Source organism: Cheilinus undulatus, linkage group 12, assembly GCF_018320785.1.
Source record: "Cheilinus undulatus linkage group 12, ASM1832078v1, whole genome shotgun sequence".
In the NCBI taxonomy this organism is placed as follows: Eukaryota; Metazoa; Chordata; class Actinopteri; order Labriformes; family Labridae; genus Cheilinus; species Cheilinus undulatus.
In genome coordinates, this window is record NC_054876.1 from 23,283,280 (window position 1) to 23,309,984 (window position 26,705).

Here is a 26,705-nt window from a genome sequence, read left to right on the forward strand (position 1 = left end):
GTGCCCTCTGACAGCTTACTCACCACATCTGTGTTTTACTTCATTCTCTGATTTTAGCCCAAATATGCATCAAAGTTCTGCACAGTATTGTACATTTGTTGTTTTGCTCTGGGAGTAAGCCACAACCATGTAACAAATACTTCAAATTATTTTGCATCGTTCCAGAGCGGACTCCTCAAAACCAGGTTCATTAGGAATGAGGGTGTCATGGTTATTTTGTCAACCAACAAGTGCCTTTTTTTGAAATCTATTTAATCTCTCTCAGTAACACAGCATGTGGCATGACAATCATTAAATCTCAATTATCTCATTTTCATGATTGTGGAATGCTAAAATTGGAAATGGAGATTGAAACTTGACTATTTACTCAGCGCTAAATTCATTTACTAAACAACAGCAGAAGCTGATGGTTGTTAGGAAAATTCCCACAACAATGGATGGATTTATTAGAGAGACATAATGACAGTGTTTCTCTGCACAGTGTGTTTGTGTGACATTGTGCAGGAGAGACAGAGCAGCAGGGCGATTGGATGCTTTGCACTCTCTAATTGATCGCAGATACCAGTCTCAGGAAATAGGTCAAGAGAATTAATTTACTTAGGTGTGATGCCCAGGTAGAGCTTGTGTGTGGTGTGCAAGTTCATTTTAATATTTATCATAAAAACACCCTTGTGATGTGTAGGGAAAAACAAAGCCCCCCACAGGTGGTGATACCCTATGTGTGATCTGAATGGTGGGCCTGGGAGGAGATATGGAGGCAGGCTGTGTTTTCAAAAAATGATAGTTAATGCACTGGATATGATAGGAATAAAAGATAATTTCTTTTTACTTTGATAGCCAAACCCCCATTTTTTCAGTTTTTCTTACTTAATGAAATTATTTGGGGATTATAAGAATTTTTTTGCTGAAGCCAGCAAAGAGAGCTCAGACAGAGAAGGGATGTCCAGTTTGTCAGCCTGGTAGAGTGAATTCCTGCTGTATAAAGACTTAAACTTTACTGCAGTGACTCATGTTTGAGTCTGACCCTGGCCCTGTACTGCATACCCCCTCACTGTCTTTTTCCTGCAAACACTAATAATAAATCTGAAATGCCAAAAAGAGGGCTTAAACACAGAGGAGAGTGCAGCCATTATGCTCAGAAGCCTGATTTTTGCAGGAAAACTTTTGCAGTGAACATTTTAAGACTGGACAAATGCCTAAAGGTCTGCAGCAGTAGAGCTGACAGAGACCCCTCAAGCCAGGACATCGTGCTTTGACAGTGGACGATGGAAAGCAGCTCAAGGTTTGCTTAAAGGCAGGGAGTGGTTTTAAGAGGTCGGTAAACAACAAAGCAGCTGGCTGCCGCAGTCTCCTGAGATCTCAGGTGATGCTCCGTCTGTCCTGCAGCCTATCCTGATGTTTTGCTGCCAAAATAGTTTGTGTTCTCTCCCCTGTGATGTTTACAGTAGCTTCTGAAGTCTGAAAGCTTTGAGCTGGATACTGCTGATTGTGCAAAGTTTGGACAGTCTGCTCAATCAGATTTTACTGTGGTTGTTAAGTTAATTAGGAGTTGCTGATGAGGAAATAACTTTTTTACCACCTGGACTGTCCAGATTAATCCACTGCTGCTGTGTGCTAGCTCTGATGGGTTATGGAGTGTTTTTCTGGGTCAGTAGAAGTCATAATAACATATTTATGTTTTCAGATGCCCCTTTGCTCCTTGCTGTGGCTTTCCTAAAGCTCATGAAGAGATTAAAGCAGCAGCTATGTGTGTGTAACTGTAACTACCAGATGTCTAACTGAGATAGACTCTGAGCTCTGTATTTGCTGTTTTGATCCTTTTATTTAATAAAATGGAACAGCTTGACTGGATTTAGTCTTTACTCACCTGCTGCAAAAGCAATAAACATGAAGTGATAGTATTGTAATGGCAGTGTACACATAACAGGTAAAAAGAAGTGTTACTTTAATGATGGAAAAAATGAAAACCAAAATTAACTAAAGCAAGTGTGTCATTAAAAAAAAAAAAAAAAAAAAAAATATATATATATATATATATATATATATATATATATATATATATATATATATATATATATATGTTATCCTAATTCTGTATTTGTCTATTACTGCAGAAAGTTCTTCAACAAACAATTATGTCTGAATGAAATCAATTAGTTTTTGCAGTGGTCATTTTCCATAAATTTCCTGCAGAAACTTTGGCTATAAATCAGAATATCACATTCATGTTCAGTGACCAGCATGTGTCTGTGCTCTGCAGATACACGCGGCTGGCCAGCTGTGACATCTGGGGCACCAAAGAGGTGGACTTCCTGGGACTAGACGACTTCTCCAGCCCCTACCAAGATGAGGAGGTGATTGGTCGAACCCCGACGCTCGCTCAGCTTAACAGCGAGGATTCTCAGTCCGTCTGTGAGGCGCTTTACCCCCCTGGTGACCTCACCCTGCCAACTCCCTCGCCACAGCCTCAACCTCAGCCTCAGCCGTCACAATTCCCTTGTCACAGTAAGAGACCCCTGATCCCTGGCCAAGGACCAGGTTCCTCACGGCCCTCTCCGAGTTCCACGTCCTCTTCCCGTCCTTCCTGCAACCTTCTCCCAGATTTCCCTGAGAGCTCTCAAAAAGCCACCAGACCCGTCCCCTCCAGCACAGAGACTATGGCCAAAACTCAGACCCTCCTCAGCCTCAGCCAGGACCATGGCCAAGGTCAAACCAAGGCTCCAGGGAGAGGAAGCAAGATGGCCTCCCCAAATTCTCCTGGCACTGACTTTGTGCGAAAGGCTAAAGTCCGTGTCAGCGCTGTGCGTAATACTCAGCCTGACAAGCCCTCCCAGACAGACTTTGAGCGGTCAGATCCCCCACTGAGTCTCCCCCAGCCCCAAGACGAGAAAGCCTCCACATCAGCAAGCGCCACTGTGGTGGGATCTCCTGCTGCAGCAGCTGGGGGTTCTGCCAGCCTGACAAGCTTTGAGCGGAGGCCAGAGGTGATAGTGAAGAGAGAGATGCCTGGAGGCCGGACTGCCTCCACGCCACAGCTGGTGGAAACGAGCCAGGGGCTGGAGGGTGGCACCTCTGGGCTTGTCAGCGCCGTTGGTGAAAACGTGGCAGGAGCTAGCGGCAGCGTTCTAGTGGGTGAAGGAACAGAGAAGAGCAAGGAGGAAGAACATAACTACTCCCTGTTTCTGACCCGCAGCAGACTGGCCGGCAGAGCTCACTCCCAGCTGGAGGAGGATGAAGAGGAGGAGGATGAGGAAGAGGAGGCAGAGGAAGAGGAGGAGGAAGGAGACGGGCTGGAGCTGGATGATGAAGACCATGATGAGGGCTTTGGCAGTGAGCATGAGCTGTCTGAGAATGAGGAGGAAGAGGATGAAGAGGAGGATGAAGATTATGAAGCAGACAAGGACGACGACATGAGTGACGCCTTCTCTGAGCCAGGTAGTTACATGTAATCCTCATACATGCGATTTACCTGCCAGACCACTTGCTGTCTCCTCTTTAAACTGTTTATTACCGTCTTTATTTTTCACTTCTCCATTTCCTCCTCCTCCACCAGGCTGCGACATGGAGCTGATGGAGGACATTAAAGGTCTGACTGCAGGAGTTTCAAGCCGAAAGAGAGGCAAGCGTCGCTACTTCTGGGAGTACAGCGAGCAGCTCACCCCCTCCAAACAGGAACGTATGCTCAAGCCATCTGAGTGGGACAGACACACGCTGCCTAGCAACCTGTACCAGAAGAATGGGCCTCTCCATGGTACACACAAACACACACGTACAATATTAGCTGTGCACTGGAGCATCAAATCAACATAAACAAACCTGGTGCCTTGATTTAATGTACCACGCCTGTTTAAGTATGTAAATTCCCCAGCCAGGGGTCTCTGAATCAAAACGATAACAAAAGATGACATAAGATCGATTCCCTGTTACTCCACACTCCCAGAAATGAGTGAAGCATTGTTATGTTGCAGTTTGAGTCACAGCAATCTCCCCCTGTCCTATAATGTCGTCACAGCGGTGATACTGAGGCCAGCTAATATTCACTCCTGTCAACTATGCGTGCTATCAGTGTCAGCACACACAGAAGTTGTGTGTGTGCTGACACTGATAGCACACTGGTTACCAGTTTGTCTGGTGTTAGACCAGACAAATGTCCAAGGTCATGCTTTTTTGGGGACTCTTGGTTACTTTTCAAATAACGTTAAATATGCAATTAAGATGCTCGCCTCCCTGTCGTAAGAATTTATTAGTGCCTGAAGAGACATGAGTGTCACAGGGGAAGTACTTGTGGAGTCACAAAATTTGTTTACAATGATAAATATTTGTAAAAATATAGGGGACTCTGCAGATGTCTGTTCAAAACAATACAAACAACAGTGATACGCTAAGAAAACGTATAAATTAATCAATTATCTAGTGTCGTTATGAATCTGTTGAATTTGGGAATGTTTGTACTAGGAATGAAAAGAGTACAGGTATTAATGATAACCATGATAAAATTCCTCTACAGTTATCATACCGGTCATATTTTTATTATCATGATAACCGGGCTTTAATATCACGGTAAATATTGTCCAGGCAGCATGCAATGTAGCTTCATAATCTGAGGTGAATGGGGAAAAAACATCCATAGGTCAGGGCAACAACACAAGTATTTAATACCTACGCCAAGGAGGTTATGTGATCGGCAGGGTTTGTTAGTTTGTTTTTCTAATGGCGGACGTCTGCGCTCTCCGAGTGCTTTTCTAGTTAGACATTTCCTATAAACCTCACCACAAACTGACGAGGTAGGGAGCTGGACTGAAAAAGCCACCAGAATGGATGAAGCAAGTTGCTAACAGCTACAGCTAACAGCTAGCTACATTAGCTTGTTTAGTTCCTTTTGACCGTGTTAGATACAGAGTTTTGAGAGCGGAGACTATGGATGTTTGGCAATGAATCGTTTTAAGTAGAGTGGAGGGAAATGCTTGCTGTGCTAACTTGTACTTACACAAGCACGCTTGCTCATCCTTGGTTAAAGCCAACAGTTTCCGAACTTTCAGTCTTTATAAGTTTTGACAGCATTAGTACGGGCTTTCTTGTTATGGAGACTGACAAACACATCCTGTTACAACTGTAAAAGTTAAGAATTTCTCAGTCTTTGAAAACAGTTGGGAGTATTTGAGTGAATGTAAGTACGCAAAAAAGAAAATAGTGTAAGTCATTTTATAACAGGAAGTCCACAGGTTCCTAAATATGTTCAGCCAAAATTAATGCTTTTAAAAAGTATTAAAAAGTCTTAAATGCAGGACTGGAAGGTCTAAAATTTTGTAGTCTTTTTAATAACTTATTTATCTAAAGAGGCTGTTGGCTAGTTTTAGATTTTGATTTAATCAAACTAATTTTTTTAAACTGTGCTTGCTCTTGAATTCAGACTTATGGGGATAAATAACTGAAATGAATACAACTCAGTTATTGTGTGCTATGACTTATCAGCTAAAAGTAAAGTGATTATTTACACAGCAGTGCTTAAAATCCCAATAAAGGTTATACGTGTTATGAAATTGGCAATTATAACTTGTTTTTTTTTCTTGATACTTATATTTTGTTTTGGTGGGGGGGCTGTAAATAGATACATCTAGATGTTAGGAAAGCTACATTTAGGCTGCATAATTAAAGAATACGACCTTCCATTTAGCTATCTCTCATTGTCTAATCTCAAAATGCTCAATGAAAGCTTAATTTACATACTAAAACAAAAATTGCTACTTGTTTTTTCTTTTATTTTTGTCACATTCTTGTCTTACTATCAGCACAAAACTGCATCCATAATAAAACTGATTAGAGATTTAAGATGTGATAAGTCTTAAAAAGTATGAGGAGCATCTCTAAAAGGTTGTAAAAAGTATTAAATCCGATTTCAGTTTTTCTGTATATACCCTATATAATTTAGACACCTCAGTGTGAAAATTCTACATATTGTACCTTTAAAGATGCAACTTTTATTACAATGTCTTATAGATGTCACAGCCAGTTTAAGTACAACTTTCTCCGTTTGCATGCATTAGTAAACAACAGTTGGTGTGCTGGTTGTCCGAGATGTCAGGTTATGCCTCATTTACAGAGGGGCATTCTTTTCTAACAGAATATAAAATAAATAAGATGTGAAGGATAAGACTTCAAGAGAATGTAAAAGCATTTCACTGCATTGATCCGAGTGTATATAATTTTTATTTCACTCTGCTGGACTCTGATGGTTCGGATTTTCCAAAGTAGCAGCTGTGCACAGCTTGATGCAGTGACACAACAGTGTGAGGGTTCACACTGGAAACTAAATAAATAAATAAATAGATAAATAAAATGGAGCATGTCTCATTTCACATAATTTAAACAACAGTAGAAATGAAATGAACAGACAGCAAAAATTTCTGTTGCATCAATGCTGGTATTTTAATTTACTCTGTCATAAAAAAAATGTTTAAAGAGGTGACTTATGTTTCCATTTTGACACACTGTTGCATTAAATGTAAACTCTTGGTTAAAAAGCCTTTTTGCCTGTCTGTAGGTGGCAGGTAGAAAATAACATCAAAGGATCTGAAAGATGAACATTGAAGCAATTATGAAAAATAATCAGAATGGAGATATTTTCTTTGACTTCCTGTTTTTAACGCTTAGAAAGGTAGAGATTTCTTTCCTCAAAGAAAGTGGAAGTGAAAGCTGTGTACTCAGAATTGACACTGAATTTTATTAAAAGGAGAAACAGACAGAGAGAGAAGAAAAGGGGAAAATGAACCAGCTTTGTGCTGTTGTTTCTTATTCCGCTGGTGTTTTACCATAAATATACAACTCCTGTGGAGAGGATTTTCAGGTTTATTCCCCCATTTGATGGCATAAGGCTTATTGACTATACTGTTTTAAGGCATTACACTATGGCTCTGTGACATTTCACTTTCACTGTGAACATCATAGAGGCAAGATAGGGGGACAAATGTTCTCTGTGGTGTCTTTTGAGGTAGAAACAGAGATGTTGCAGAGACAAAAACAGGATCAGCAGAGCCAGCTTGAGAGAGCAGCAGGTGTGTGTATGTTGAACCTCTGCTGTGTTGGCTCTTTCATTACTAAAGGCATTTTGAATTAACAGACAGGGACACCAAACATCACCCTGTCAAGTTACCAATATAAATGTCTTGCAGTATAGTGATGGTGGATCTACATTATGGCGCCATGAAAACACCTCCAGTCAGTGCTACCCTCTTCTTTATTGAGCTGCAGTCGATCAAAACAACTCCAGCATGCTTGTATAGTTTATGCCAGCTGACACAGTAAATTCAATGTGATAATCCCCTCTGACAGCTTTTTTTCATGTTCTTCTAAAGGAAAGTACCTGCTGAAAAAGTCTCGCCGAACAGATGTTGAAGACCTCACTCCCAATCCACGCAAGTTGCTGCAGATCGGCACCGAGCTCCGCAAACTGAACAAGGTGATCAGTGACCTGACCCCCGTCAGTGAGCTACCTGTAACCGCTCGACCACGGTCTCGCAAGGAGAAGAACAAGCTGGCCTCCAGGTAAAACAGGCACAAGTATACAGAACCTGCACAAGTATACCAGATTCTTAGATGTATTCACACTGACCTCGTAGGTTCAGTTTAAGAAAGCAGAACTTTATAAATTCTGACCATGTGTCATGTTTGCCTCTTTTCTTGGCATGTTTAAAAATGTCATGTCTGTTGTGTATTGTAGAGCCTGTCGTTTAAAGAAGAAGGCCCAGTATGAAGCAAACAAGGTGAAGCTCTGGGGACTCAGCACAGAATACGGTACGTCACATATAGCATTAAACATGCACTGTACTTTTTCAGATACACAGTTGCAAGAAAAAGTATGTGAACCCTTTGGGATTTCTTGGATTTCTGCATAAATTGGTCATGAAATGTGTTCTGATCTTCATCTAAGTCACAAAAATAGACAAACACAGTCTGCTTAAACTAATACTGCACAAAAAATGATATGTTTTCATATCTTTATTGAACAAAACATGTAAACATTCACAGTGCAGGGTGGAAAAAGTATGTGAACCCCTGGGCTAATGACTGGTTGACCCTCCTTTGGCAGCAATAACCTCAACCAAATGTTTCCTGTAGTTGCAGATCAGGTCTGCACAACAGTCAGGAGGAATTTTGGACTCTTCCTCTTTACAAAACTGTTTCAGTGCATCAGTATTATTGGGATGTCTGGTGTGAATCGTTCTCTTGAGGTCATGCTGCAGCATCTCAATCGGGTTGAGGTCAGGACTCTGACTGGGCCACTCCAGAAGGCGTATTTTTTATTTTTTGAAGCCATTCTGTTATTGATTTACTTTCGTGCTTTGGGTCGTTGTCCTGTTGCATCACCCATCCTCTGTTGAGCTTCAGTTGGCGGACAGAAGTTTTCCTGCAACATGTTTTGATAAACTTAGGAATTCATTTTTCTGTCAATGACAGCAATCCGTCCAGGCCCTGAGGCAGCAAAGCAGCCCCAAACCATGATGACCCCTCCACCATATTTCACAGTTGGGATGAGGTTTTGATGTTGGTGTGCTGTGCCTTTTTTTCTCCACACATAGCATTGTGAGTTCCTTCCAAACAACTCAATTTTGGTTTCATCTGTCCACAGAATATTTTGCCAGTAGTGCTGTGGAACATCCAGATGCTCTTTTGCAAACTTCAAACGTACAACAATGTTTTTTTTGGACAGCAGTGGCTTCTTCCGTGGTGTCCTCCCATGAACTCCATTCTTGTTTAATGTTGTACTTATTGTAGATTTGTCAACACAAATGTTGGCATGTGCCAGAGACATCTGTAAGTCTTTAGCTGATACTCTAGAATTCTTCTTCACCTCATTGAGCATTCTGCACTGTGCTCTTGCAGTCATCTTTACAGGACCACCACGTCTAGGGAGAGTAGCAACAGTGCTGAACTTTCTCCATATGTAGACAGTCTGTCTTACCGTGGACACATGAACATCAAGGCTTTTAGAGATACTTTTGTAACCCTTTCCAGCTTCATGTAAGTCAACAATTCTTGATTGTAGGTTTTCTGAGAGCTCTTTTGTGCCAGACATGGCTCACATCAGGCAATGCCTCTTGAGAACAGCAATTCCAAAACTGGTGTGTGTTTTTTTTTATGGGTACGGCAGCTTTAACCAACACATCCAATCTCATCACATTGATTGGACTCCAGGTTGGCTGACTCCTGGCTCCAATTAGCTCTTGGGGAAGTCAGTAGCCTAGGGGTTTACATACTTTTTCCACCCTGCACTATGAATGTTTACATGTTTTGTTCAATAAAGATATGAAAATATATCATTTTTTGTGCGGTATTAGTTTAAGCAGACTGTGTTTGTCTATTGTTGTGGCTTAGATGAAGATCAGAACACATTTTATGACCAATTTATGCAGAAATCCAAGAAATCCCAAAGGGTTCACATACTTTTTGTTGCAACTGTGTAACTAAATGTGTTTATCACTCATAAATTCATGCTTCGTCAAGCCTAAATCATTAATAAATGTAGGTGATCAGGTATTTTTATCATCCCTGTTCTGGAGCTGCCTGGGTTTTGGATTTGCATTTTGTATCAACAATTCTGAGATGGTTAAGACTTTATATTTATATTCTGTATATCGGTGTTTGTCTGTAGATCGTCTGCTGTTTGTGATCAACACCATCAAGGAGGAAATCGTGGCCCGAGTGGAGGACTCCTCTCCTCGTCCAACCAACATGACAGACACTCTGGAGCATCTTATCCAGGAGACACTTGGTGAGAAATATATATGATTAAACAGAATAGAGACTTAAGTGACTGAGTCACTCACAGCTGATTGGTCCTCATAAACAAATTTTCATATAGACAGTACTTTTTGATTAATTGTTGTATGATGTGATCATATTTTGATAACGTCAAAATTCAAAACAAAGGGATAGAAATAAACTCATCACTAAACTGATATGATTGAAATATATGGCAACATTTTATTAAAACCAACTTTAATAAGGGTATTAAGAAATGGTGTTAAGAAATTAGAAATCTTGTGACAAGATAGAAAATCTTTATCTTCTTGTCAAAGGCAATAAGATTTTCTATTGCATCATATTTAAAACACACATTGCAGTGGCAACTAATGACTTTCATAACTACAAAATTTTGTGTTTATCCATAAAATTTGATTTTAAATGAAAATAGCAGTTGAAATCATGCATATAACAGCACTTATTATTCATCACTCAGCAGTGTCTTGGTGAGATTTTCTTCAATTTGTGCTTGAGAAAGTTTTAAGACAAACCTACATCAGATTAATGCTGTTTTCTTGGTGTGCGACAAACATAGCCCCTTGTGTGATGGCCAAAAAGCATTATTTTGGCCTCATCAGACCAAAGAACTTTCTTCCACTTGACCATGGAGTCTCCCGCACAACTTTTGGTGAATTCACATTGTGATTTAATGAGTTTTCTTCAACATTGCACTCTCCCATAAAGCTTTGACTGACGATGAACCAGGGCAACAGTTGTTATGTGCAGAGTCTCTCCCATCTCTGAAGTATGCAGATCCTTCAGAGTAGTCACAGGTGTCTTGGTGGCATCTCTCACTTGTCTCCTTTCTGTGTGATCACTCAGTTTGTAAGGAAGTGAGACTGCAGGGCTGTGTGCAAACACAGAAGGCAAAGGGGAAGAGAGGTGAGAGCAGATGTCAGTAATGTCCAGATTAACTACAAAACAATCACACACTGGATTCCTTGAATAATTGGATGTAGTGCTGCTCAAAATAAGTGGAAAAAGGGGGATTTAACAATATGATAAGTACCAGCAGTGGATGTTATGGACATAGGCCACAAATAGATAAACTGGAGGATATCACTTGTTCAGATAGTGCTGTCATCAGAAACAACATGCATCACACTGTAGTAAGGAAAGGATGCATTCAAGGGGAAAAATGGTACTTAAACACATTGTAGCGTGCATGTGAATACCGATTTTCGTTTTTAGAAAAGGGTTTTTATAAAAATTCTTAATAAAGTTCCAAGTTTACATTCATAATTTTTGATTTAGCACATAAACTTAAACATTGCATTGTTACATTAAAAGTTGATCACATTTACACCGTATTCCAAGCTATAATGCAAATTGGATTTCAGTGTCAGAAGCATTCCCTTTTTTAGTTTTTCTATTAAACTCATGGATGGTGTTGTGTCTCAGGACTCTTTGGATCACTGAACTCAATCTCAGACACCTGCGATCACTAGTTTGCCAGGTGTGCCCAATTAGAGGAAAACTACTTAAGAAGGATGTTCCACATTATTCAGCAATATGGGAAAGAAAAATGATCTCTCTGCTGCTGAAAAGCCTCAAACTGTGTAATGCCTTGGACAAGATATGAAAACATTAGATATTTCATGAAAACTTAAGCATGATCATTGTATTGTGAAGAAATTTGTGGCTGATTCAGAGCACAGACGGGTTTGTGCAGATAAAGGCATAATGAGGAAGGTTTCTGCCAGACAAATTAATCGGATTAAGAGAGCAGCTGCTAAAATGCCATTAAAAAGCAGCAAACTGGTATTTGAAGCTGCTGGTACCTCTGGAGTCCCACCAACCTCAAGGTGTAGGATCCTCCAGGGCTTGCAGTCGTGCATAAACCTACTATTCGGCCACCTCTAACCAATGCTCACAAGCAGAAATGGTTGCAGTGGGCCCAGAAATACGTGAAGACTCTTTTTCAAACAGTTTTGTTTACTGATGAATGCCGTGCGACCCTGGATGGTCCAGATGGAGGAGTAGTGGATGGTTGGTGGATGGCCACCATGTCCCAACAAGGCTGTGACATCAGCAAGGAGGTGGTGGAGCCATGTTCTGGGTTGGAATCATGAGGAGAGAGCTGGTAGGCCCCTTTAGGGTGTCTGAAGGTGTGAAAATGACCTCAGCAAAGCATATAGAGTTTCTGACTGACCACTTTCTTCCATGGTACAAAAAGAAGAACTGTGCCTTCTGTAGAAAAACTATCTTAATGCATGCCAATGCACCATCTCATGCTGCAAAGAATACCTCTGTGTCATTGGCTGCTATTGGCATAAAAGGAGAGAAACTCATGGTGTGGCCCCCATCCTCCCCTGACCTCATCCCTACTGAGAACCTTTGGAGCATCCTCAAGCAAAAGATCTATGAGGATGGGAGGCAGTTCACATCAAAACAGCAGCTCTGGGAGGCTATTCTGACATCTTGCAAAGAAATGCAAGTAGAAACAAGTTCAATGGATGCAAGAATTGTAAAGATGATATCAAAGAAGGGCTCCTATGTTAACATGTAACTTGGCCTGTTAAGATGTTTTTGATTGAAATAGCTTTTGATTTTAGTAAATATGACCTCATAATATTGCAAATTCAACAAATGACCATTTTCAGTTCTTTACAACCTATAAAATGTTTTGAAACTCAGTTATGCATAATAATATGAAATAGTACATTTTAAGTTTTTTATTTTTGAAAAAAAAAGTAGTTATCATTGGGAGGTTTGTTCAGTAAAATTTGAATTATGCTCTAACAGATGATGACTTGATAATTACACTGACTGTCATTTGCATTGAATATTTAGGAAAACCAGAGAAAAATATCATTTGCATAATAATTTGGAACACTGTTAGTCATGAATTTGTGTATTTAATTTAATAGTTTTATAGTATGGAATTATTTAAATTGCAGTAAAATTTTGAATTAAATGTTATATAGTCTGTATTTGAGTGATGATAAATGCTAAATTGATAATTTTACGGTATTATCAGCATTGCATATCAGTACTCAAATGTTCAAAGGAGTGTTCTCGAGTGTTTTTAGATTTTGTGATTAGCTAAGATCAGGTCGCAGAAGAGGAAACTTTGTGGAATGTCAGAATCTTGTTAAAAAACAGTGCAAACTGCAAAAGTATTCATCAGAACTAAATTAGTTACACAGAGGAAAAGAAAAATCTAAACTATATGTCTTTGTGTCTCCATGTGCAGTGGCATCACCTGTTGCTGGGCAGACTTCAGACTTTGTCAACAAGATCTTGGAGAACACAGGGCAGGGTGATCCTACCGGTGGACTGATCGGCCTGCGCGTCCCCACCTCCAAAATCTAGACAAACAGAGGTCCACTGAGAGGAGTGGACTAAATATTATCACCGTGCTGTCCTGTTGTAACTATGCTCCCCTCTGCATGCCCCTCAAATCCAGAGTACATACACATTGTTAGCCACACAAACACACATACCACTCCCTGTGTGTATATATGTGTGCTTGTTTTCGCCATGCACCTGTATGGCAGACACCCTAGCTTCCTGTCTCTACACAGTGTGTGCAGAGTCAGTGCATCACCTTCTCCTAACCCATCGCCAGCATCTGTTGGGTAAAGCGCCTTTTTTTTTTAAGAAAAGGATGAATAGGTGTGTAGCTAAGAGCATGTTGCAAATCCATTGGGATTCTTAGGTGTGTTAAGCAAAAGCAAAGCATTGTGTACGGTCTGCTTCCAGGGCTGAGACAAAAAAAAAAAATCGTATGAGTGTAACCACTGGAAAACTTTCACGCAATTGTTCGAGGTTGCAATGACAGAGGAAGAATTGTTCAACGTCAGTTGCCATCAGATGTAAGAGAAGTTATCATTTCTCAGAAGAGGTTCATCTCTCATGGCAACAACAACAAAAACAGGATGTCCACACTGAGTAAAGTACTTTGACTAAAATAAAAACAGCTTTGGGTGCATGGACTGCTGCATACAGAAAGAAAATGAGCAGCATGCTCCGAGGCGTCATGGGTTGGCAGGATGTATTTTGTATTGAAGGCCTAAATATGTTCATGCCATCCCGTTTTAAAACCAGCTGAGCTGTTGTTATTACATAGGAGGTGCAAATTTAAGCTCAAAACAAAAAAATCAAACGAAAGTTTCACAATTTAAGTGTCAGAATCCTGCTGGGTTGAAGTTTTGAGCATGCAGGATGAAGCTTTTATTTTGAAGACGTTAACTTAAACAACAGGAGGTAGTTGTGCGTGTGGTTTGGTGCTTTTTTGGCCTTGTGCTAGTTTGAACTGGACTGAGTGAAATGGGCAATAAGCCATTGTGGGAGCAGATTGAGAGGAAGATGATGTTTTTAGATAAAGATGACAAACAGTGATCCATCTCCTCTTGGAAAGTGTACATAAAAAGTGTCTCAGAGTGACAAAAACGGCACTGGCTTTCCTTTTTGTACAGCAGAGACGACCAGGCTAACAGTTTGGTGTGTTCATACTATAGTGTTTGATCAGAGTTCTATTCATCGTGCCTTGTGTATGTATGCGTGCGTGTTTCTGTAAGTCTGAGTGAGAGAGTGCGTGTGTACGAGGGATTGGTCAGAACTCCCTGAGGTCCAGCCAAGGAGGGGATGACTTTACACTGAGGGAGATTGTTAGTGAATGTGAGGAGATAGAGACACACCTGTGAGATTTGTTGTGTATTTCAGTTGTCTGATGATCTTCTGAATGTACATATAAAGAAATGGAAGCTCTTGTTGCATGATGCCACAGAGTCTGTGTAAATAGGAGGGCTCTGCAATAGATTACTTTTGGTTTTTGGTACTCTGTCTTTAGGGATCGGGGGAGGGGTAAACAGATATTTTTGTTAAGAGTTACATAAAAATATTTGCACACTATATTTTGATTGTTTTTTGTACCAAAGACACATGCAACGAAATGGCGAACAGCCAGTTTAAGTAAGGTTTTGCACAGCTTACCTGACGCCGTATTGAATGTAAGAAATGTGGGAGGGTCAGGGAAATTCAATGAACTGTGAAATTAGCTTGGGTCCAATTCTGTACAGAAAAGGAACATTCATTTTATTGTTTTTGAATCTAGAAGTTAATCCCATCTATGGGCTTCTCCGGTAGATTTACTGCTTAGCAAGCACTTCATTCCTGAACTGATTCCTCCCTCCACATGCTAATTGTGTTTATGGCGCTTTCTAGGACAAAAATTGAGAGTGCTGGTAGATAAGCTATGTTACATATTCTGCTTGTTTGTCAAAATGTCATGAACAATAACCAAAATGTTTTGTTGTGTCATTTGTTTGATTTTTCTGTGCGTAGACGAGGTCTAGTTCATCGACAAAATATTAACTGAATTGTGTTTTCAAGTACTGTACATAGAACATTAATGATATATATATCTATCAATGGTGAAATGCCACTTTTCATGACAATTGATTCATTTTTAAGCATGACACATTTCTAAAGCCTACCCTTGCATCGAGAACGTTAGAGGAAAAAAAAACAAAAGCCAAAAAAAAAAAAAAAAAAAAAGAAGTTCTTGTTATATTTTTGTACTTTAGCTGCCTGCTAGCTTTCCTGTTGGAATTTTGGTCAGATTTTCTTCAAGTTCAGAGAAGGAGAGTTGGTGGGGAGAAGGAGAAGTCTTACAACACCGTCAGTGTGTCTGATAGTTAGACCCCTGTGGTCTGGTTTGCTGGCTGAGTGACCTGCAGATAATCTGGACTTTATTTAAACACAATGCAGTGAAGCCCTGTTCTAGTTTATAAAGAGGATGAGGACATCCTGTCTGAGCTGTGTGAAGATGTAAGGAAAGATGAGGATGAGGTGTTGCTACAGGTGCTGCAAGAAAGCCAAAGCTCTTATATTTTAGTCCCAGGTTGATCTGGATTTAGCACTGTGTATTTCCACTTCTGATTTTCACAAATACCCCCTCCTTAACGATAGAGTTGGTCTGATTTTGCCTTCCTGAGATTGATGTGTTTACCTTTGAGGTCAAATAGCTGATTTTTTTCCTGCCTGGCCTTGCCTCTGGTCTTCAGCTTGCATCCTTCCAATAACTTCAAAACACAGAGATACAAAGTCAAGGCCACAAACTAGTAGCCTGTTTAACCCTTGTTAAAAAATGCATGATGCTTGTATGCTTGCCTCGTAGCTCTGCCCTCAGAGGAAACGCTGCTAATCTCAGGAACTCTAAAATTCAACCACAACCTACACAGTCAGCAGGAAAATACAAACAATAAGCGTTTAGAGTGGCTGAGTTCAGGTTAGTCTTAGGTGAGAAAGTCCTCCTTCACTGAATGAACTCTGATGTCTGACGATGGTGATGCAGAGCTGTGGTCTTTCTTTATAACAGCCAGTGCTACCCACACACATATATATAAATATATTTTTACTGTTTGTGTTCTGTCTAAAAAGGGAGAAATGGTGCTTTTTCTGAAACTAGAATGATGAGTATCCATGATTCTTATTTTAGTCTAGCTGTAGCCTAATGACTTGCTCTCCCGTCCATAGCTATTTTCTTAGTAGTGATTCATTTTTGTAAATAGCCTATATAAGTTAATATCTATCTTCTCAATGTTAGATATGTGTATAGAATACTCTATCTTATATGTTTGAAAACAAAAGCACTTTGTCCAAAAAAGGAAAAAAAAATCAAACAAAAAGAAAAGCATTTTTTTCTTCCATTTGCTGCTAAAAGGCCTGGTGTGAATGCTGCAAGTGTACCTGACGACTACTTGCTAGGATAGGTCTATTACCTGACTCAGCTAGGTCTATAAAAAAGCAAGGAACTGTTGTGTGACCTGGTGAGGGTTGTAGCTCCACGTTTCTGGAGCCATGTGATGATATGTGGCATCGAATAAGAGGGTATCATCGCCTGGTTTCGGGAAAGTTTAGTGTCTTGATGGGATAGGTCTATTTCCTGGTCAGGGGATAGTGTGTTTGTGGTCTTAAAAAAAAGAGGGTTTTGATTCCAGGGCCCCTACATTGATCCTGATGCTGACCCCCTTGGCGTCATGATTCATTTGCCTTCAGTAGAGGTTTCCTATGGAAAAACTGATTCTGCTTTGGCTTCCTCTTCAGGGTGATGTACAGTGTAGACACATTTCTCCAGAGAGCTATATTGTTATCATTTGTAAACTGATTTCTACTTGTGACTTAATGAGGAGGGGGTTTAGCCTGGGGTGGCTGGAAACAATCTGTTTGAAAGATGTTGTTCCCAGCCAACTTAGGGGGAAGTTACTATATCACTGTACTGTATGGCAAGCCAATTACAAATGGAGACTCAATCCGGACACTTATTGCCTTTTAGTAACTTTTCATCACACAAACAACAATAACTATATGGCAGATGAGTCTGATCTCAAGGGATGTTCCCTGAGGTTTAAGGCATCATTCTGCCATAATACGGTCAACAACAACAAAATCCATTCAGCCTGATTGGCTCAAAACTACCATGACTGAAGAACAGACGTGGTGAAATCTACCTGAGATACTGCTTCAAAAGTTGAATGACTCATTCTCAGTTTGAATAATATTTGAAGCATTTTTCAGATTTTTTTGCCCAGGTCTGATAGGGGGTCGACAGCGGTTACATCAGCTGCTGGTTGACGACTGTCAAGAGGCTTAAGAGAAGGAATGTGTGTTTTGTTGTCTATCACAAGGCTGGTTCTCAAGAGAGTCCTCACAGGTTTTTACATTTAAAATGAGAGGCGAAAGCTGTGCAACTTTACATTCAAACCAGGAGACTCTGTGGCATTTTAACAGTGGAGGAGTGAGTGAATAAATCCACGCCAGTAAAACTATTCCTTCTTTGATTTCTGATGACATAAATCCTATACAGTCAAATATTAAGCTACTAGAGTGTGTAACTTTGTGCTACTCTTGTCCAATAAAAGCTAAGTGGATCCATAAAGCTCTTCTTCAGCAAATCAGGGTAATATCGTTCTTCTATTTGACGTATGTGATGACATATAAAATCAAAAGAAAATATATTTATGTATTCCAATTATTGTCGCCATTCTTTACTCTGTACAAAATATTTTATGTGCGTGTGTGCGCGTGTGTGTTACTATAAATGTCAATCAATGTAGATCGATGCTCTCTACAGGAACTGAAAAATAAGGCCAACAGACTTATCACAACAAATCACAACCTTTCAAACAGACATGATGTTAAATGTGTCCACTCATTAGAAAATTTGATTCAGATTTCTAACCGTAAATTAACTGGTTTTTGTCACATGGTGCTGATTACTTTTCATTATATCTGAAATAATCCAAGAAAATTAATGGCATCATATTCAGAGCATGAGCAACAACTGCCGGACCAATCGGAGAAAGATTCACATGCAGTCTTGCTCCACAGCAGAATGGTGATTTCTGTGTTACTGACCTGTTATCATCATTATTGTGGTATTTCTTTTGTAAAAAGCCAGATTCCAAGACTTGACGTCACTGCCTGAAAGTCAAAGAGGATCAAAATATACAGCTAAAAACTATGACACAACTCTGGTGTGTTAAGACGTAGTTTATACATTTAATAACAAAGAGAATATAATATGAGAATTTTTAATGTTATGTCTGTTATTTTCCAATTATCTACCACATTTAAAGACAAACATGATCTGGGAAAATAGTGATAATGTTTACGTTTGCATCCAGATAATCAAACCTTTTTTATGTCCGTGCCAAGCAAGTCAGCTGATTATATCTGTCTCCATTCGGAATCTAATTAAACATTTATAAAGAATTTAATTATAATCATTAATGTGTTGTTGGTTTACAAAGCTGTTCTTGTTAGTATTTCTTTTTAAAAGTTAAAAATGTCATCAAAAACACTAAAAGATGTTGTAAGTAATTAAATTCTGTCTTTAGATGATTACATTAAATTCTAAAAAACTGACCTGACTGATTGAGGCAATGACAATGAATATTTGCTCTTTTTGGGTTTACCTATCTGAAATAAAATATTCCTGTTAATTTTAATATCTATCTGCATCAAAGTAGATGGGACTTTCTGATCCACATTGGCATGGGCAACTGAATGCAATAGGAACCACCCAACCTTGATAAAATTAGAGTGCTGAAACAGTTTTCTGTCCTGTTAATAAAATCTTGCATATATATAGTTTTACAGCAACTGATATAACACATTTTAGACTCCTCCCCCTGTTGGCTGCTGCAGACCTGGAGCACTGAGCTTAGCTCTATGATTAATTCTTTACACCTAACAAATTAAAGTACTTTATTAAAATTTTGAGCATGGAAAAAAAATGAAGGATAATCTCAGAACTATTAGGACATTTTCCAAGCTGTCGTTTTACTACTTTGAGTTGTAAGGCTTATAACTTGTATGTGATGGCAGCCAGCTGATCACACAAATGTTGTTTAAACCTGGTTTCTGTTAGTCATTTGATGCATTAAACCAGGGGTTATCAAACTTTTTAGTCTGTGACCCCCAAAATTGAGGAGCCAGAGACCGGGGACCCCCCCTGTACCTGAAGGTGGTCGAAGCAATGTTGAACACAGCCGTGGACATTGAAGAATAGTCTTGTGCATACTTACATTTTAAAGATTTTTTTTTAAAAAACATTACTTGAATTTCAGCATAAATCTCACCAAATTACCATGTTTTTATTCCACATTTGAAATCCTTTGAAAGGCGTCTGGCAACCCCATCTGTGGGGGTCGCGACCTTCACATTGAGAACATAAATGTAACAATTTAAAAGTAAATTTATTCGATGGCCTTGCCCACAATTGGTTTTTATGAACGTTTCCAAAACAACCAATGAGAGACAGTGAGCTCTGAAAACTGACTGAGCAACTGAATGTTACAGGAGATAATTGGGAAATTACAGATTAAAAAAATAAACCATATCTTATCATAATGGACTAATAAAAGCAGGAATACCCTCTTGCAGGCTGTGATGTCAGATCTCAGAGTCTGGCTTTACGTCTCTTTCACATTTCAATGTTTCCTGTCTTGTTTGAATCCATGTGAGCTGTCCCTGTTGCTTGTAAAAGCGCCTCATCTTCAGAGGCTGTATGCTTACTGTTGTTCTCTGTGTCTAAACGACACACCAGAAATGTACTCTGTGATTAAGATACAGTGAGAACGCTGCATGCCAATTTCCTGCAGAGCACTGAGACAACCAAGTGACGTCTGGAAATCATTTGCATGTTAGGAAATAACTTGGCGTCCCCATTGTCAGAAAGTGAATTCACTGTACTCTCAGTTGAATGATTTCATTCTTGCTGCTAATGAATGAGCACAAAGAGACTCTAGATTTTCGTTGAGCGTGTCTACACCACAAATACAGTATAATATTACCACCAACCCCGCTTTTTTTCTCCACACCTTTATCTTTACAACAGTCAAAAGCCCAGCAGTGTTACTCACCTTGCACTTGGTTTTTACATAAACAAGAAAAAAAAGTACTTTGAAATGATGCCTGCTGAACCAGGTGCCTTAATTAAATATATGAGAACACAAATCTACACCTTGTGTCAGTCTGGAGGGGGTTTCCCAAAACCTACACTTGAAGTACAAAAAACTGAAAATAAAGCTTCACTTAACCCAGTCATTACTTTTGTAATATATTCAGCCTTTATAGCAGATCTGAGCTCTTTTGTTGTCATAAATAGAAAAAAATAAATCTCTCTTTCAAAGCATCACTAAAGAAAACCATGATTGACAACTTGTGAACTAAGCTAATGTTGTTTTGGGAAACCTAGTTCTGTTTTTAGCTCTTTCTCTGCCCACTATGCCACGTTATTGTGTTTTCTGTATTGGCTGCTACTGCTGCTATCACCGCTGGTGTGTCTGCGTGGAGACAACCTCCACTGTGTCTGAGGCAGAAGGAAACTTGGGCCTGCTTTTTACCTTAAAAATTATGATGCATTCTTGTTCTTCTTCTTTGGTTTTAACATGCAGCATTGTGTTGCTGCCTCTTATGACCTTTTAGAGCAAGAAAATGAAACTTAAAAAACATACTTTCCCTTTCTTAACTTTGCTATGATGAAGTGCCAGACCCTCCTTGAAGTCAGTGTTGGCACTGAGTCGCAGGTTGCGAATGAAGCGACAAACTGAGCATGGAGGCAAACTGTGGTGCTAATCTGTCCGTTGCTGGGTGCTAACATGGCTGTGTTCACGAGCTGTATTAGCCATAATATTTCTTCTGTTGATGACTGGGGTCAGTGTCATGTTCTGACTGCTGCACTGTATGCTGACATGGTGAGGTTTAACTCTGCTGCTGCTTTGCTGATGAATGTAGGCTAGTCTTCCTCAGCAGGATCATTCAGACAGATGTGAGTATCTGGTGGAGCTTTTTTCTGTTGTTCTGTTTCCTTTTTTTTTTGTTTGAAGCACAGAGGGAGCTTCCTGTCGTCAGGATCCAGAACGATCATGAATGTTGTATTTTTATAAGGCCCAGTCCAGCTTATGTATTTAAACTTTGTTTGAAATAAGATTATAGTTTGATATTTATACTTTGACTCCATGTTGCTTGTTCAAAATTTAACCCTAAATTACATATTTTTGCCTTTTTCCATGATTCATGTTTTCATAGCATTTCTTTGAAATTTATGTGTTTCATCCTATAAATTTAGTGTTAGGAGATGACTTGTCAAATCCAAATTTTATAGCTTTTCCACTGGTGCAGGCTTCACCAGGAGTCAAGGACTTTTCATGGAGTTCACACACATGAATCAGAGTGAGAATGTAACAAGACTTTTACATCCTGCATCCCTCATCCAATCACTGCACACTGGAAATGTTTAAAATGGTTTAAAATGGTTTAAAAATTATATCAAATGATGTTGAACCAAACAGCTGTGAATTGATCGATTTGAACATCAGAGTGTAAAATTTACAGTTTGATCATCAACAGATGAATAAGAAAAATACAACATTCAAACGCTCCCCTACACTCTGCGATAATATTCATGTAACGCTACAGACAATTAAGTAATTTAATAGCAGTTATGTAAATGTAGTTTTTTTGCAAAAAAAAATAAAGAAAACAAAAATTAACAACAACTAAAAGATCTGCACATTAACTGAACGATCCAACTCTTATTCCAGGAATAAAAGCATATTTGTTCATGTTGAAAAGATATGAGGTATTTGCTTACATAGCCTCAGACAGGACCCTTGCTATCACTTTCATTATTTTATGGTAAATATGAAGCAACTGGCTAACGTAGCTAAGCATAGACTGAAAAGGGGAGCGCACCTAACCTGGCTTAGTCTGAATGTAGAATAATGTTGAAAATATCATTTTCACTCATCAGATGCTATTAAACCATTGTGGCATCATTGATATCTTTTTTACTATTTAAAAAAGATAGATATTACTGACATAATTTTTGCAGGGGCACTTCATACCCTCTCTGTATTTTGATGAAGGGATCCTCAGTTTCATTGTTGCTTTGAGTCATCTGTGTGAAGCTCTTGAAGTATTTTGTTTTGGAGGTTTTTTTTTGTTTTTGTTTTTGTTTTTTTTACAAATTCAGAAGGGGCATTTTTTTTACTGTTTTACACAGCAGTGAATGTCTTTTGGCGTTTCACTCATGTTGGGAAGCTCAAATGACGGTGTAATGTTGTACTACTGTGTGACAGGTTGTAAGTCTTATATAAGGGCACTTGTTGCATATTTCATTTATTCTTATTCTTATAAGGAGTTTTGAAGACACTCCCAGTAAAACCACATCTGCCATTATGCTAGCTAGATGCAACTCCTAGCAAACATTAAGTAAACCAAAATTTTAACTCTCAGCTTATATAACGTAAGATCTGAAATAAACTCTGGGCTGGTACTCTGTTGCATAACAAGTTAACTAAGCTCGTATTGTGTTAACTAAGAAGTGATCTCATTTCTAGCACTGCATTAGCTAAGAAGTAGCAAATGCCAAAGTCTAATTTTAGATTAGCAAAAAAAAAGTTAGCATTGAGTTAGTTAAGTAATAGTAAACTCCTAACAATAATTTTGCATTGGTAAAGGAGTAAATCCCTGCTAGCACTGTGTTAGCTTATGAATATTGAACTAGCTATAACTTAAAATCAGCTAGGTAGTAAACCCCTTGCTAGCACTGCATTAGATAAGTAATTGAAAACCCCTAGCTAAAATGTAACATTAGCTAAGACATAAACTCCCTGTTTTCACTGTGTTAGCTAGGTAACAGCATTTTAGAATTTAACATTAGCAAGGAAGTAAACTGCCTGCTTTTACTGTGTTTGCTAAGTAATGGCTAGCTAACTATAATTTCAAGTTAGCTAGACTCCTTGCTAGCACTGCATTAGTTAAGTAATAGTAAACTCCTATTATTTACCATTAGCTCAAAAGTAAACTTCTTGCTAGCATTGTTAGCTAAGTAATAGAAAAGCACTAACTACAATTTGACATTAGCTAAGCAGTAAACTCCTTGGTAGCACTGTTTAAGCTAAGTAAAAGCAAACTCCTCACAGTAATTCAACACACGGTAGGGAGTAAAATCCTTGCTAGCACTCTGTTAGCTTAGCTGTAAATTCCTAACTAAAATTTAAAATTAGCTAATAGCACTGTGTTAGCTAAGAAGACAGAGGGTATGCATGTGATGTAGTAGCAGCACTGTTCCAGCCAATGAGTGGCAAAAAAGATGAGCTGGTAACAGACATCAATGGAGAATAAGCAGTTAACAGCATTGTTTCAACTGAAAATTGCCAGCTTTTTATGTTAGTTGTCACCTTTATTGTATTAATTCAAATGTATTTTCAGATTTTACTCAGGATTGCCCCTTTTCCACTACCAGTTGTAGATTTATTAGAAGTCATGAAATGAAAACAAGTGGTTAAAAAAGTCCTACACCCTGTTATACAGCTGTGTGACTTGAGTGCATTGTCATCTCACCCTGAGTTTAAACCTGTAGGAGATGGCTGCTGTGATTATAGTCAATGAGGTCCCAAATCGGGCTCCATGAGTCAGCAAAGACAGCCTTGCCTTGACACAAGTCCATCTGACTTGACTGACCAAGGATCAGGTGCTCCACAGCCTGGGAGCTCAGTTTAGGAATTTAATGTTGGTGGGGAAATATTAAAGAAATGTGATCGGTTTTCTAGTAAAACTTCTCTAGTGTGCCAGAGAGGTTTTGACACCCCCCCCCCCCCCCTTTCTGGGTGCTGTGATTGTTTTGTTTTTCTTTTTTTGTAAATTTTTTAGAAGGGCTTTGGTTCACAGTCGTCTTGTCAGGGAGCTCCTGAGATTTGCCAGGGGCCACTTAATAAAGGCTGGTGGGCAGAGACCTCTCACCCTTCTCTATGATGAACGATGAAGAGGAAGGGTTAATTTTCTCCTCTGCAGACTGATCTTATTAAAGCAAATGACAAAAACCCACCCTAAATAATTAAAATAAAACCCCTCGTTTCATATCTACTCACTCATCATCCAACACTGCAATGATTAACCTTCCTCCAGACTTGCCAAAACTCATGGAGTGAGAGAAGCTAAACAAAAGTAAAAGTTTATCTTAAAGCATCTCTTTTGTTTCTTTTCATTGAAATTTTTGGTAATTAAGCAACAGGAAGTAAGATGATTTTATAGGAAATCCATACAAGTCCAAACATGTAGAGAATGTGTGAGGTATGGGTCATCCTGTGCTCCACAGCTACATGCCATTGTTTTGATGCTTCTGGTCTTGTATGGTAACTTATTTGATTAGATCAACAGCATGGGATCTCTCTGTAGTTAGTCCTGTGTGTGTTCCTCTCCCCAGTCTCAGTAGGAAGGCTGGTCTTCATTGCTAAGTGCTCTATAATAGATCTCTTGGTGATTCTAATTTCATAAAGAAGCAAAACCTGCAGAAAGTAAAGTATCCTGCTGAAACTAACTTGATCCTCTCTTTAGCAATGACGTCTATATTTGTAGTTCACATATATGCCTGTTCAATACAATATCTTGACAGTCGTTATATTTATGTTGTGTAATAAATGTCGTGCTGGGTTTTTACTTTTGGTTTATCTAACTTTATCTCTGTTTTACATTTCTTTCTTGGAGGCACAGTGGGTGGCTTTATGCACAGGGAAGGAAATCTAAAAGAGGTTGTGTTTCTTTATTTTCTTTAAGGTTTGTACTGTAAGGACTCATTCTGTTTCAGAGCTTCTGACAGTCTTTGTCTCTGGCTGCTTGACATACTGCAGACACCTGCCCTGAATCTCTGTCGTGTTTTTGTGCCTCTCTCTTATTTTTTTAATCATTCTTTCTCTGTTGTATCAGCCAGGAGTTGGTACCACAGCTCTGCTTGTAACCACATTAGTCTGATTATGTTTATTGATTTTAATATCAAAATAATAAAACCATTAGCACCCCAACTTGACTTGTGTTTGATTATTATTATATAGCTTGGTACATCTACAGTACATGTCTGATGATTCCTGTGTACTTATTGGTATATTATTTATTTTTTTCCTTTTTGAATTGCCATCAAAATTACAATTAACAAGAAAAGCACTCAGAGAGCGCAGGCCTCCACCAATAGTACAGAATCCTTTAAAAAATTCCTGGATCCAGACGGTGATCTGGATCAGTCCCAAACTCTAATCAGTTCTTCCTTATGCCATTTGTGACATTTCCTGAAAATTTCATCAAAATCCGTCTATAACTTTTTGAGTTATGTTGCCAACAAACTAATAAATAAACTAACAAACCCTGCAGATCACATAACCTCCTTGGTGGAGGTAACAAATAAATAAACCATATAAATGTTATCATATGCTCTTGCTCTTTCTGTTGAATATAAGTTATAATGGGGAAAAATAACTTTTTAAAGGAATGTGGTAGACTAGTGCAGATGCGATCAGTGTCCTTTAAAACTCAGCTTGTAAACTTAAACACAACAACTGAATGGTGTGAATATTTTCTTGGGATGTAATGATGCATTGATACAAATAGTCACTGATTAAAGATGAAAAGTTTATGTCATACCACCTACAAAAAACAGCAGGAAAAGGTTCAACTAAAGTTTCTGATATTTACCTCTGGTACGGAGGTTATGTGATTGGGTGGGTTTGTTCGTTTGTTAGCAACATAACTGAAAAAGTCATGGACGGATTTTGATGAAATTTTCAGGAAATGTCACAAAAGGCATAAGGAAGAACTGATTAGATTTTGGGACTGATCCAGATCACGGTTTTACTATCAGGAGAAAGGGCTAATGGCAGAGGTCTACGCTGTTACCACCTTACACCAGGAGATGGCGGACATGAGTAACTTCAATCCCAGCAGCATTTTTGGTGTGTTTCTATTCAGAATTTTGGAGTTTATAGAGTTTGAAAGATGCACACTCGGTCGAGGAGACGAGTCGGAGCGTAACAGAGAGAAAGACAGTGAATTGTAGCGAGAATACTCACAATGCTGGGAGGAGTAGAGGAATATTCACCATCCGCCATGACTTTCAGTCGTCCAGTGAGACCATGGGTGCTTCCACCATGACAGTCCACACCTAGTGAAGCTAATGCTTTGCCTCAGCGTGTCTCCACCCCACTGGGGAGGGAGTAATCGGTGAATTAGATTTTGGGAGTGATCTGGATCACCGTCTGGATCCAGGAATGTTTTAAAAGGATTCTTCACTATTGGGAGATAGGGCTGATGGCGGAGGTGTGCGCTCTCTGAATGCTTTTCTAGTTTATTATATGGGTTTGTCATTCTTAAAGATTTGGGCATTTCTCATTCATTACATAAATACATTATTTAGAAACCCATACAACCTACTTCAAAAATATACAGTGCCATGAAAAAGTATTTGCCCCCTTTCTGATTCCTTTTTTTTTTTTTTTTGCACATTTATCACATCAAAATGTTTCGGATCATCACACCAATTTGGATATCTCACAAAGACAACTCAAGTAAATACAAAATGCAGTTTCCAAATGATGATTTTATTTATTAAGGGAAAACAT

General features: G+C 39.0%; 1 protein-coding gene across 4 annotated transcripts in view; it reads left to right on the forward strand.

Annotated features, from left to right (window-relative positions):
• Positions 1–25,118, forward strand: part of crebrf (creb3 regulatory factor) — a 57,091-nt gene extending 31,973 nt beyond the window's left edge. For all 4 annotated transcript variants that reach the window (XM_041801013.1, XM_041801014.1, XM_041801012.1 and 1 more), the window contains 6 exons: positions 2,261–3,435; positions 3,554–3,751; positions 7,353–7,542; positions 7,718–7,791; positions 9,650–9,769; positions 12,998–25,118. In XM_041801013.1, coding sequence (XP_041656947.1) covers positions 2,261–3,435; positions 3,554–3,751; positions 7,353–7,542; positions 7,718–7,791; positions 9,650–9,769; positions 12,998–13,116 — 1,876 coding nt within the window. In that variant the 3' untranslated portion in view covers positions 13,117–25,118. The remainder of the gene's footprint in view (positions 1–2,260; positions 3,436–3,553; positions 3,752–7,352; positions 7,543–7,717; positions 7,792–9,649; positions 9,770–12,997) is intronic.
• The last annotated feature ends 1,587 nt before the right edge of the window (positions 25,119–26,705 follow it).